This window comes from Alligator sinensis, unplaced genomic scaffold, assembly GCF_000455745.1.
Source record: "Alligator sinensis unplaced genomic scaffold, ASM45574v1 scaffold184_1, whole genome shotgun sequence".
Lineage (NCBI taxonomy): Eukaryota > Metazoa > Chordata > Crocodylia > Alligatoridae > Alligator > Alligator sinensis.
In genome coordinates this window covers 274076-287402 of record NW_005842983.1, presented here as the reverse complement: position 1 = coordinate 287402, position 13327 = coordinate 274076, and the positions used below count along the sequence as shown (strand labels likewise).

General features: G+C 55.8%; 1 protein-coding gene and 1 pseudogene across 1 annotated transcript in view; both read right to left on the bottom strand.

Annotated features, from left to right (window-relative positions):
- LOC102383747 (complement C4) overlaps positions 1-918 on the bottom strand; it is a 26447-nt gene extending 25529 nt beyond the window's left edge. The window contains exon 1 of the mRNA XM_025192942.1: positions 904-918. Within this exon, the coding sequence (XP_025048727.1) occupies positions 904-918 (15 nt within the window). The remainder of the gene's footprint in view (positions 1-903) is intronic.
- LOC102383497 lies at positions 42-8555 on the bottom strand (annotated as a pseudogene).
- Positions 8556-13327: the final 4772 nt, after the last annotated feature.

The following is a 13327-nucleotide window of genomic DNA, read 5'->3' as shown; positions in this document are numbered from 1 at the left end:
GCCCCCCGCAGGTCACTGTCCCCCCCAACCACCCCCCGGGTTCCTAGAAACCACATGACTGCGGGGAAATCACAGCGAGGAGCCCCTCCCCCCAGACAGTGCGTCCAGCCGGGGAGAGGCACCAGGGGGCGGGGCTAGACCGCCAGGGACACGCCCCCTGCCCCTCCTCCAGCTTCCGCTCTCAAGTTAGGCAGGGGCACCTGCAGGAGGCGGGGGCTGCGGGCGGGGGTGAAGGACACCCCAAGGCCGGGAGCCTCGGTTCTCCCCCGCTTCAGTCTGGCCCATCATCCCACAGGGTTGGGGCTCCCCCCCATCTTCACCAGGCGCTGTGACATCATCCCCCTGGCACATTGGAGCAGGTGGCATTGCTGCCCTCTGACATCACGCTCCTGCCCCTCACCCCCAGTGACATCATTCCTCCCACCAGTGACCTCACGCCCAGCAGCCACCCTCCCTCCCCGCTTCATGGTGTCATGAAGTGCTCCGAAGGGTGACATCATGCCTGGCTCCAGGAAGGAGCTCCGCCCACCACCCTCCCAGGGGGCGGAGATAGGTGGGGAGGCCCCACCCCATCGCCCTTAGATGCAGGACCCTCCTTGGCAGGGGAGGGGCCAACCTGGTTTAGGCCCCACCCCTTTGCCCGTGACCAGCCAGCCCACTTTTCCATCCCCCCCCAACCCCCCACCCCAGGGGCACTGCAGGAGCAGATCCAGCCATGCCCCGCCCCTTCCCTCAGCCTCACCCCCAGGGCCCAGAAATGACCAATGGGGGCCGAGGTCCTGGGGTGTTTATTAAAAGCAGACCAAGCAGTGGCAGTGGATGCCCCCGCCCTGCAAGGGGCCCCCAGGTTTCACAAGGTCCTTCCCCCCTTCAATAAATGGAGGCCATGACCGCTGACCTCACCTGCTGGGGGGACATGATCTATTGGATCAGCCAATCAGAAACTAGCTCCCCTGAAACACATGCCAGCCTTTCCCCCATTAACATGAAGGGAAGGTCATGACTTCTGCTAGCAGCCAATCAAAAACCGTAGTGGTGTGTGACCTCTCCCAACAGCCAGTAAGAAATAATGCCAGTCAATCAGAAACCACCTCCTTACTGGGTGACCTATCCATATAGCCAGTCAGAAATAACCCCTATACTGGAGGGACCTACCACAGTGGCCAATCAGCAACCACCCTGTACTGGCCTGTGGCAGACCCTGACAGCCAATCAAAAACAACCCACTTATTGGGTGGCCAACCCCAACAGCCCACTACAAACCACTTCATTATTGGCTGACCTACTCTGGCGCCAATTAGAAACCCAGTCCTTATTGGTGTATGTTCCATCTGGACAGCCAATTAAAAGCAAGGCTCTTATTACCTACCTGACGGATGTAACAGCCAATCAGAAGACACTGCCTGTAGCCTCTTCCAGATTTTTGTCTTAAAGGGCCCCTCACCCCCAAAATACCCCCGGCATAGACAACCCGAGACCCATAAATGCACATGCAATCATCCCCATGGGCCAGCAGACTCAAGGAGGTGGGGGGGGCAGTTGGAGCAGACAGACCCTGCACCTCCACTGCAGCACCCCCATGGCTTCTGCCTCCCTCACCCCCTTCCCAGCAGCCCCTCGAGGGGACCCCAGGGACCCCCAGACCGAGCCAGGACACGAGAGCTGGGGTAAGGACCTGAGTTTATCATCACATGGGGGGGCACAGGGGCTGGTCCACAGTGCGAGCTGGGGTATCCGGTAGCCCTGATCTGGGGGGCACAGGTGGTTCCAATCCAGGCACCAATTGGTCCCAAACCAGTCCTGATCCTGCGGGGCTCAGACCTGGCAGCCGTTTTGGCTGTAGGTGTCCCGGAAGGCGCGGAGCTGGGCACAGAGGTTGCGATAGGCTGTGGCCTCACAGCGCCGGGCGTCGGGCAGCTCCTCCACCCACGACCCCTCCTCCAGCAGGTACCGTAGCCTGGGGGCAGGTCACAGAAGGCAAGAGACCCTCAACATGTCCTACCAAACACCCCACTCCCCAGACCCCCAGAACCTCCAGGCCCGTGAGCAGAAGAGAGTCACAGGGGTCACAGAGGGGTCATGGGGGACACAAGACCCTCAGCCCACCCTGCCAGGACACCCCAGCCTAGTAAGGAGGGTCATGGAAGGCTCACAGAGGTCATGAGGGTCACAGAGGAGTCATGGGAGTCACAGAGGGGAAGAGACCCTTAGCATACCCCACCAGCACCTCCAATGAATCGCCTTGCTGAACCCCCATCCCCCTCCAAAATCTCACAGCCTGGGAAGGGTCACAGAGGTAACAGAAGAGGAATGGGGATATGCAGGGAGGACCCTTGGCATATCCTGCCTAGCCCCCCAAGCAGAATCTCCTTGCTAAATGCCTCCCACAACCCCACATGCACCCCCCGCAACACCCCACAGCCAAGGGAGGGTCATGAGGTCACAGAGGGGTAATGGGGGTCAGAAAACGGTCATGGAGGGATCAAGGGGATCACAGAGGTCTCAATGGGTTCACAAGGGTCATGGGAGATCACAAGGGGGTCACGGAGGTGCAGGAGCCCCTCAGTGTGCCCCATCAAGCCTCCCCTACCTTACCAAAGCCCCAGCCCCACTGCACTCACCAGCCCTGGGCGTCACGGGTCTCCCCATCTTGCCCCATAAGCAGGTAGCAGTGGCCGGGCACTAGGCGCAGGCGGCAGGAGGCATGGACCAGGAACCAGCGCCGCTGACCCTCCTTCACCCCCACGTCACCCGCTGCGGGGGAGGGCGCATCAGGCAGGGGCACCCCCAGCTCCTCCCTCAATCACCCCCAACCCTCTCTTGGCCCTCCAGTTTGTGGTCACAGCCTCCCAGTATTCCCCAACCCCCTTAGGGTCACTTGCCCCCCTCCCCCAGCCCCACAATCCCGCCCAGGGTCATTCCTCTTCTACCCCCACCCCCTACAGGCCCCCCCCAAACCCCTGGGGTCATCCCACTTCTGCCCCCACCCCTGCAGAGTTCCCCGCCCTAGACACCCCATGGAGTCACCCCTCTCAGGCCCCCACCTTGGGGTCCTCCCCTTGCCCCACACTCACTGAACTGCAGCGGCTCCAGCACCTCCATCTCATAGGCCCAGAAGCCACTCTGGTCTTCCTTCCTCAGGACCTGCACCTCATACCCTGGGGGAGGGAGGGTCAGGGTCGGGGCTACCCACTATTTCTCTCAAGCCCCGGCCCTGCCACCCTCCCCGCAAACATCCTTCCCACTGGCTCCCCACAGGGATTTGGGGAAGGGGGCAAAAGGATGTTGGGTGGGGGAGGGGCAAGCGTGTGGTAGGGGAGGAGCTGGGCTTTGGATGCAAGGTGCGAGGCATGGGCTATAAATGGACAGCTCCAAAGAATGGTTCCCAATCTCCCCAGCCATGTTCCACCACTGCATGCCTATCAGGGCTGATCCAGCCTCCCCTAGCAAGTAAAACAGAGAGGAGGGGGCCAGTCATGGGACAAAGGGGCCATGGAGGGCCATGCCAGGATGGGGGCAAACTGGATTGTGAACTGGGGAGGGGTACAGTTGGGGATTTCAGAGTTTACAGGGGACCCAGGACCCCTGGAGTGGGAGCAGCAGGCATAAAACCACTGTAGTGTCAGTAAAAAAAATGCATCTGTCAGTAAAAATTTCAATAGCTTTCAGTAGAAAAAGGCAACATCTTGGATTGTTGACCCTGGGGGATGGAAAGGGCAAGGAAAACATGGGGGGGAAGGTCCTATGTGGTACTCCTGGTGTGGGAGGGATGGGGGTGGAGGTCAGGGTGTCCCCTTCAGGCCTCCGCCTGCCCCTCCTTCCCCCCTGGTTGGTGTCCCAGCTCACCATATTGCGCCTGGGGGCTGTAGCAGGTGAACTCCATGCGTTCAGCCTCTGTCATCTCATCATCCAGCGTCCACTTCTTCCGGGGGCAGGCACTTGGTGGGGAGGAGGAAAAAAGAATCAGGACACCTGAGTTCTCTTCCCACTCTGGCAGGAGTTAGGGCTGGTGGGGTTAGAGTAGAGGGGAGTTGGGACGCCTGGGTTCTCTCCCTTCTGCAGGAGGGGAATGAGGGTTGGTGAGTTACAGCAGGGAGCCACATGGGTTCTCTCCCTGTTGTGAGAGGGGAGTGGGAACTGGGGCAATTAAAGCAGGAAATTGGGGTGCTGGCAACCCAGATGCCTGGGTCACCTCACCTTCAGCACACTGGCAGACGTCATTGAAGCAGAGGGCCGAGACAAACTTGCTCCTGCTGGGGGCGTTGTAGAACACGCTGCACTGCCGGCCTGGGGGCAAGACGTTGGGGCCTGGGATGGTCTCTGGGGCAGCCCCTCTCCCATCCAGCTTCCCCTGACCCCCCAGCCTGCCCACTACCCAAGCTCTCCCGCACCCCATCTGCCTGTCCCCCCTCCCCTCTCCACCCCCTGCCTCATCACAGCCCCCACCTAGCTCATAGAAGTCATATAGGGTGGCAGCCACAGGCTGGAGCAGCCCCACGGGCACCGTCTGCTTTGCCCAGAACCCCATGCAGTCTCAGGCCTTGGGCACCTGGAAAGGGAAGGGTGAACACAGGGTTCAGGCAATGGCCTCATGATGGACATCGAGGCCCCCCAAAGCACATGCCCACCAAAAAACCCAGGTGTAAAGGGATGCTCCCACCTACTGCCAAAGGACCCAGGTGTCCGAGGAAGCCCACACCCACTGCCAGAAGACCCAAGTGTCCAGGGCACATGCAAATGCTACATTTAACTCAGGCTTAAGGCTATAATCCGGTGATACGTTGCAATTTGTTCAAGCCATTTACCACCCAAAGACAAGCCACAAAAATGGAGATCCAGCCTCAAAGGCAGTTATGAAACCAGGGAAAGCTCTGCAGCTCCTTCATGTCATGCTTTAGGTGGGGGCAGGGCATGCCACAGACAGACAGACACACCTCCTCCAGAATATTTCCGTGCTCACTCTGACCCCCTCAATGCTTCCCCCATATCCCTGGGGCAGCCCTTTTGCCCCGAACAACTCCAACCTCTGCTGGCCCTCCCCACTCACCATCTCAAAGTAGAGCAGAAGCCACTGCCCCTGCACCTCGTAGTGGCTGATGTAGTGGTCGACCAGGACTTTCAGCTGTGGGATGGACAGAGAGATGGATGATCCACAGAGGAAAGGATGCACCTTCCCTTCCCCCACCATGAGGAGAAAAATGGGGAGAATGGGGAGTGCAGGGGGGTGGGAACAAGCCAGGATCAGGCCCCCTGACCTTGTCCAGATCAGCTGTGTGGGGCTGGAAACCACTGAGCAGTGTGATGTCGGCAATGGCCATGCACGAGATTGGGGCCCCTGGCTTCCTCCTGCGGTGTCGGGGGGAGGGACAAAGAGTGAGAACATGCCAGGAAGTCCCACCTCCTCCCCAATAGATCAAAGAAGTAACAGGAAGTTCCCCCTCACCCCATGGCACAGACCATGGAAGGAATAAGGGGACTGTGGCTGGAAGTTGCATCTGCCAATGGGGTGAGATAAAAGCAGGAAGACCCACCCCCAAATCACGTGCACAACAGGAAGTCCCACTTCCCATTAGAAATCCTGTGTCCAAGACAGGCAGGAAGCAGGAAGTCCCACCCCCTGGAGCAGTGTAAAGCAGGAAGTTCCACTGGGGATGGGTGGGGAGAAACGAAGTTCCACCCCTTGATGCATGTACAAAGCCGGAAGTCCAGTCTCCAAGGGTTAAATCAGGAAGTCCCACCCCTGGAGCACATGCAGAGTGGGAAGACCCATCCCCAAGGCACAGAGCTGGGGCAGGAAGTCTGCCCCCACCCCCACAGCAGAGGGGCCTCACTGGACGCAGATCGTGTAGTGAACCTCCTTCTCCTTCTGGCTGCGGTCGGCTGCATCCCTCCGGCGCCAGGCACCAAACCAGTGGATGGGGTGGAGGGGGGCATCAGCCGCCGGGGCTTCATCCCCATAGTCATACTCGTAGTCCTCCATCTCTCTTGAGGTGGGGAGAGATGACGTGACATCAGCCAACTGCCCTCCAAAGAAACCTGGGAGGAGCCTCGCTCTTTAAAGGCGTGTCGGAAAAGAGATGATGTCATAGCAGCAGGGTTGGGGGTGGAGCCTCCCACAGCTTGCAAATCGGGGGGGGGGGGCTAAAAATGGAAAAAAAGGGGCTCCTTTCCCTTTAAAAGGAATGTCATTACATCACAGAGGGTGGGGCCATCCTCAAAGCCCCTCCCACCTTGACCAAAAGGATGTGACCGATCCTGATGACATCGCTGAGCAGTCCCCACCCCCTGGGCTTGTGGTACCTAAGGAGGCAGGGCCTCGGTGGTGTGACATGGTATGTGGACACAGAGCCACCCTGGAAGCCACCACACCCCATTAGCCTCCCCTCCTCCGCCTGGGGCACTGACGGGGACGCGCCTGCGTAGTCGATGGCACCGGTCACGGTGACGTCCAGCTCCAGGCTCTGGCACGACGTGTTCCACAGGTCCAGGACGCTGTACTGCTTTAGCACCTGCGGTGGGAGCAGGGGAAGAGACCCCACATGTCCGGGGCCCCCAGGTCCCCTCCAAGTTACCCCGTCATGCCCCACTCCTGTCCCAGAGCAAGGAGAGAATCCAGGCGTCCAGGCCTCTGTGCTCTCACCCCCCAGCCCCCACGCTCCACCCAGGGTGGGGAGAGAGCCCAGGTGTCCCGGCTCTCAACCCCCCTGCTCTTGTCCCCCACACTCACGCTCCCTTCCCAAAGAACCCAGGCTCCCAGCTCCCCCCGTCACCACCACCTCCCCTCCCCTTGTAGAAAACACAGGCATCCAGGTTCCCACCCCACCCTAACTGCCACCCCCAGCCCTCCCGGGCACCCGGGCGGGACTCACGGTCAGGCTGCCCTTGCCTTTACCCTCCAACTTCATGTGGACGTTGGAGTCGAGGGGGAGCTGGGGGGAGGGAGAGAGTGTCAAACTGAGGGATCAACCCCATGGGGGTTTCTTGGGGGTTCAGCTCTGGCCAAGCTCCAGCCCCACTCACCTTCAGCTCCTCCTGGATTTGGTTCTGAGTACGGTCAAGCAAGATCCTCTTGCCGCCGGCACGGCCAGGGGTGGAGATGGTAACGTCCAGTACATCACCCTCCTGGGTGTAGGTGCTGATCCAGTACTGGGACAGGGCGTCCAGTGCCACCACTGTATCCTGTGCGTGACCGGCTGGTGCGGGGACCCAGGTATCTGGGCTCCCAGCCCCCACTCCCCTCCCAGAGAACACAGGTATCTGGGCTCCCACACTATACCCACTCCCAGAGAATTCAGGCATCCAGGTTGTCAGCCCCTAGCCACTCAGAAAACCAGGTGTCCCGGCTTCCAGCTCCCCCCTGGTCCAATGCAAGCAGACCCATGCCCCAGCCTACAGAGGGGACACCAGAGTCCAGACAGCACCTGGGTAGATTTGAAGCCGCCACCACAGCTCCTCTACTCCGTGAGCCAGCGCACGACCTTCGCAGCAGTCGTCAGGTTGTTCTGCAGCAGCAGATGCAGCAGCGCGTAGGCTGTGGCCTCCACTGACACTGCTGTGGCCGAGGTCCCCTTGGGCTCACCCTGCACCTGTGCCTCCCAGAATATCTGTGCCCCATCTATGGGACCCAAACCTGTCAGGCTGCAGCCAGCTGCAGTACCCCCTAGGGCCACTGCGGGGCTCTCCAGATACCAACAACAGCAACCCCCCACCGCTAGGGGACTTCCCTGGGCCTCAACACCTTCCAACACCAGTAGGGGGCCTCCCAGGAGCTGCTACTACTGCATTGCCCCATATGCACAAATTAAGCATGGGGGCGGGGGGTAGGTCTTCCCTTACTGTAGGCAGTGGCCAGGGTCTCCACCATCACATCTTGCATGGCCTTGATCATGGCCTTGACCCCAGAAGGCATTGGAAACAGCACTTACCATACTTCCAGGCATATAATGCACTGGCCAGTTCCTAGCCACTGTGGGGTTTGGAGGGTTGGGGGCAAGACGTGTGTTGTGTTCAAGTAAATATGGGACTGTGAGGCACCCCAGCTGCTGAAGCTGTCCCCGCACTCCCGGCCAAGGTGTGGGTATGGGTCTTACTGTATTTCCCTGCATATAACATGCAAGCCAATTTCCTTGCACTAGGTTTGGTGGGGGAGGGAGGAGACGCATGTTGTATATGAGGAAATAGACTGTGGGGCATCCCCAGCAGCTGGAGCTCTCCCCCCACCCATGGCACACAGGGGCCAGGGACTCATGCACCCAGTGAGGTGGTGGCAAGGTCATGGAGGCAGCGGTCAGCAGCAGCAATGGCATTACGGTCACTGGAGGCCAGCGAGAGAGCGTAGGCCGTGATGGCGGCTGGATACAGGCTCAGACTCTCCCCTGCCCCTGCCAGGTAGCGGCAGGCCAGGGCCAGGCTGTCCCGCTGTGGTGGGGGAGGGGTGGTGAGATGGATGGAGCCCGCCCCCGGTCACCCCTCTCCCTCCCAAGCCTGGTCACTGCCCCCATCCCATACCCCATCAAGGCCCCAGCCAACAACTGCCCTCCTGTCCTTTCTCACCTGTCCCCATGCACTCCCATTGACCCCCTCCCCCAGCCCCACTCCCAGCTCCATCTGCCCTCCCCCACCTTGCTCCATCCCCCCACCTCTATATAACAGCCCCTGACCCAAGTCCCACCCCTCTCCTCCAGCCCCCAACTCAGCCCCATCCCCTTCATGAAGCCTCTTTACCTAGCTCCACCTTTCACCCTAGCTCCACCCCTCTTTAGGGTCGCCCCTCCTCCAGCCTGACCCCTCCCAACCTTTGCTCCATTCTTCCCTGTGGCCCTTGCCCCTATCCCTCTCAGTACCCCCATAACTGCCCATGATGCCATCCCCTCCCCCACCCAGCCCCATACCCTCTTCTAAACCCCTAACTCAATATCCCCCCACCCTAGCTCCACTGTCCCCTCCCCCACCCTTTCCACCCATACCACTTGGTGCAGCTCTGCCAGCCGCGCAGCCTCTAGCTCATCATTGGACTCCTGGGCTGTGTACAGCACCAATGCCTGCTGCAGGGCCACTACCACAAAGGCTGTAAGTGGCACCACGGCCTGTGGCCCCCCCAACACCACCCTATGGGGAGAAGGGGGGTCAGTGCCTGTGGGGGTGTGGGCAGACCTGTCCATACCCTCCTCAGAGCACATGATGGACCAAGGGCAGTGGGGGGGTAATGCCCAGATCATGAGACATGCAAGGGGAGGTTGTGTGCATGGAGGACACCCCGTGCCTCCCTTGGGGTGTGTGCAGTGGTGGAAGCCCCTCCCCCCATGCCCCTGGGTGAGCTACCCAGAGCTGCAACCATCCCACAACATGCCCTATTCACCCATGCCACTTCCCCACTCCCTCCCTCACCATGGGGGCCTCGATTTGCACCCCTCCCCCAACCACAGTTGAAGGTTGCTATTAAACCCTCCTCAGTCTTCTCTTCTCCAGACTCGATAAGCCCAGTTCCCTCAGCCTGCTCTCACAGGTCATGTGTCCCAGCCCCTGAACCATTTTCATTGCCCTCTGCTGGACTCTGTCCAATTCATCCACATCTTTTCTGTAGTGGAGACTATCCTTTCTGTAGTGATGCCTACTGCTAAAGTCAGCTAAAAAAAAAAAAAAAAAAGCCTGTAAGACGTTCATCTGTAAAAATTTCTCAGAAAAGGCTTGCCAGTAAAGAATTTTGCCAGGAAAGAAATAAAGAAGTTTGTCAATAAAAAAAAGTTTGTCTGCCAGTAAAGTATGTCAGTAAAAAATGTTAGTAAAAATCTGTCAGTCAAGAAGTGTGTCTGAAAAAATTGTCAGTAAAGTGATTTTTAGTTAAAAAAATTGTTTGTCAAGAAAAAAGTTTATCAGTAAAAAAGGTCCATCAGTAAAAAAAATTGTCAGAATCAATTGTCAGGGAAAAAATTGTCAGTAAAGAAGTAGGACCATAAAAATAATTGTATTGTTAATATAAAGGTTTATCAATAAAAAAGTCTGTCAGTAAAAAAGTTTGTCAGAATCAATTGTCAGTAAAGAAGTCTGTCAGAAAAAATTGCCAATAAAAAGTTTATCAGTAAAAAATGTCCGTGAGTAAATAAGTTTGTCAGTAAAGTAGTTTGCAGATTATCAGTTTAAAAAAAAATGTTAGTGACCTCAGGGTGTGGGGGGTGGGCTGAGAGGCATGGGGGGCAGGAGCAGATCACTGGCTGCCTTGTTAACCCCTGCAGCCGCAGGCCACTGTTGGTGCTGCTGCCTGAGCCAAGCTGCTGGGTCACAGTTTCCAAAAGCCCATCTTTGGTGGGGTGCAGAGGAAGTCATGGTTTTATATATGGAAGACTGGTTGTGCAACAACTGACCACAAATCTCGGGTCACCATTGCAAGAAAGGTGCTCATTAATACATGCCTCCCAGACTACAGAGACTTCTTTTTTGTTACAATTATATGATTTGAGATTAGACTATAAACCAGGCAAAGACCTAGTGATTGCCGATATTTTGTCTAGGGCAGTTGGCAACACTGTTGATGATGCTGAGCTGGTATCTGACACCGCACATGTCAATGGGATGGAAAAAAAAATTACCCAGTATCGCAGGAGATATGGCAAAGCTTTGTAGTGGCTATAGCAAAGAACGGCAACTAAACCAACTAAACAGTTGAAGGAAAGTTCTTTGCAGACTTACGGGCTTACAAAGAACTTCTTTTCCAACTATTTAGTTGGTCTAATAAAAAGATATCACATCTACCCAAAGAACTTTGTCTGCCTATGCCCTTAGACCAACATGGTTACAACCAACAACCCTACACCAAAGGATGGCACACTACAGAAGGTTATCAAAGCCATCACCACTGGATGGCCCTGGCCATTATATACAAAGTCCATACTTTCAGTTTCAAGCAGATCTCTCGGTGATTGATGGTGTTTTGTTCAAGGGTCACAGGATGATAGTATCTACAGCGCTACAAGCAGATATGATTTAAAGAATACATGAGGATCATCTGGGATTGAAAAATGCAAAAGGACATCCAGAGAGGTATTATATTGGCCATTCATGAATAATCAGATAGAAAATGCTGTACAAAGATGTGACACATGCCAGAAATACCAGCCTAAGAATATGAAGTAACTGATGTGGATAGACAATGATTTGCAAGAGGCATGGCACAAAGTGGGAATTGATTTGATTACACTAGCTGGCAAAGGTTATCTGTTGGTTTTAGATTATTTTTCTGAGTATCCTGATGTTGCTTTATTAGACAGTATGACTGCAGAGCAGATTATACTGCGCCTTAATGGAACAACCTTTTCCAGGCATGGAATTCCACGTAGGATTATGTCTGGCAATGGCCCCCAGTTTTGGGGGCATGAACTTAAAAAAATTGCACAGGCCTATGGCTTCCAGTGAGTTACATTGAGCCCGAGATGCCCACAGCCTAATGGGCTTGTGCAAAACAGTGTTAAGATAATAAAGAGATTATTCAAGAAAGGCAACAATTCAGGTGGTGATCCATATTTAGTGATTCTGAATTACAGATCAGCTGCACCAGCACATGGCCTGTCCCCTGCTGAGATTTTAATATTAAACAGAAAGTTGAGAACTAGGTTGCCCAGATTGACAGTAACAAATCACAGGACTGACACTCACTTGCACAAGTATAAGGCAAAAGGCCAAAGCTAAACAAAAATTGATTGTACTGTGACAAAGGGTCACGGGCATTGCAGGCGCTTAATTTACAATAGTGAAAGCTGGGAACAGAAAGCATGAGTTATTCATCAAGTTGCTCCATGATCTTACAACGTATTGACTTGGGATGGACAGTCTTTTTGACATAATGGGAGACACCTGCAACACATTCCTGAGCAAGGGGAGGAGGATAGGAGGGGAGACTAGCTGGAGACTACACACAAGCAGACTCGGGAAAGTTGCTCAGAGGAGATGACAGACGAACTAAAGGTGCTTGTACACGTGACAGGGTTTTAGTTCTTCAGGTTGTATTCTGTGCCCCCATAAATTGAAACGGTGTTTTTAATCGAAACCTAGCCCGTCACTGTATATACGTGATTTGTCCTGGCAGCCAGAGGAGCCTGCTGAAGACGGAAACAGTGAGCAGCCCGATCCCCCTTTTTCCCCCTGTGAAGCCTGCCTGCCTCTCCCGCGACCAGGGGGCGAGCTAATGGCTGCAACATCCCAAATCACAACGTTGCAAACTGAACTACATCGGGACGTAGTTAAAGAAAGGCAACAATTCAGGTGGCGATCCATATTTAGTGATTCTGAATTACAGATCAGCTCCTCCAGCACATGGTCTGTCCCCTGCTGAGATTTTAATATTTAACAGAAAGCATATTTAACAGAAAGAGAAACAACCTTCCTCTAGCTTGGCTGATCTCGTACGGTGGGCTTTAAACTAGCTTCGCCGGGGGAAGGGGCCGCTTTGAGTGGAGAGAATGCTTCACCAGCACGCAGGGTGACAAGGGGAAGGGAAGCACAGGTAAGCATCAACATCCAGGGAGCCAGGGGGCCACAACTGTCCTGGGAGTGGGAGGAAAGCACGTGCACCCTCAGGAGGCCTCAGGTGCCTCTACACTAATGCTCGTAGTATGGGGTGTAAGCAGGGGGAACTGTGCCTCCTGATTGCGAGCAAGAACCCAGACTTAGTAGGGCTCACAGAAACCTGGTGGGACCCTACCTACAACTGGGTGGCGGGCATTCGGGGATACACCCTATATAGAAGAGACAGGACAGAGAGGAAAGATGGGGGGTTGCGCTCTATGTCAAAGAGCACCTCACATCATCAAGGATTAGCTTCGGGTTAGAGGAGGGTCAGGCAGAGACACTGTGGGTCAAACTACAAGGGGGGCATGGCGAAAGGGACCTTCCGGTGGGTGTCTACTACAGACCACCCAGGGGGAAGAGCTAGACCAGGACTTGTCCAGTCAGCTTATGGAGGCGGTTAGGTCAAGGGATGGGTGACCTAAACTACCAGACATTTGCTGGGAGGAGCAGACAGCCAGGTCTGACCACTCGTGTAGGTTCCTGGCTGCATTACAGGACCTTCACCTTATCCAGGAAGTGCACAGCCCCACTAGAGGTAACGCCTTGCTGAACCTGGTCCTGGCCACAGGGGATGACCTGGTGAGGGGACTGCAGGTCCTTGACCACCTGGGCAATAGCAATCATCACCTGCTGGATTTCACTATTCAACACAGGGCGTCTAGGGCTCACACCAAGGCTAAAGCCCTTGACTTCAGAAGGGCCAACTTCAATGAGCTTAGGAGACTAGTGGGGGAGGCACTGAGGGCCCAGAAGGTAGAGGAGATGG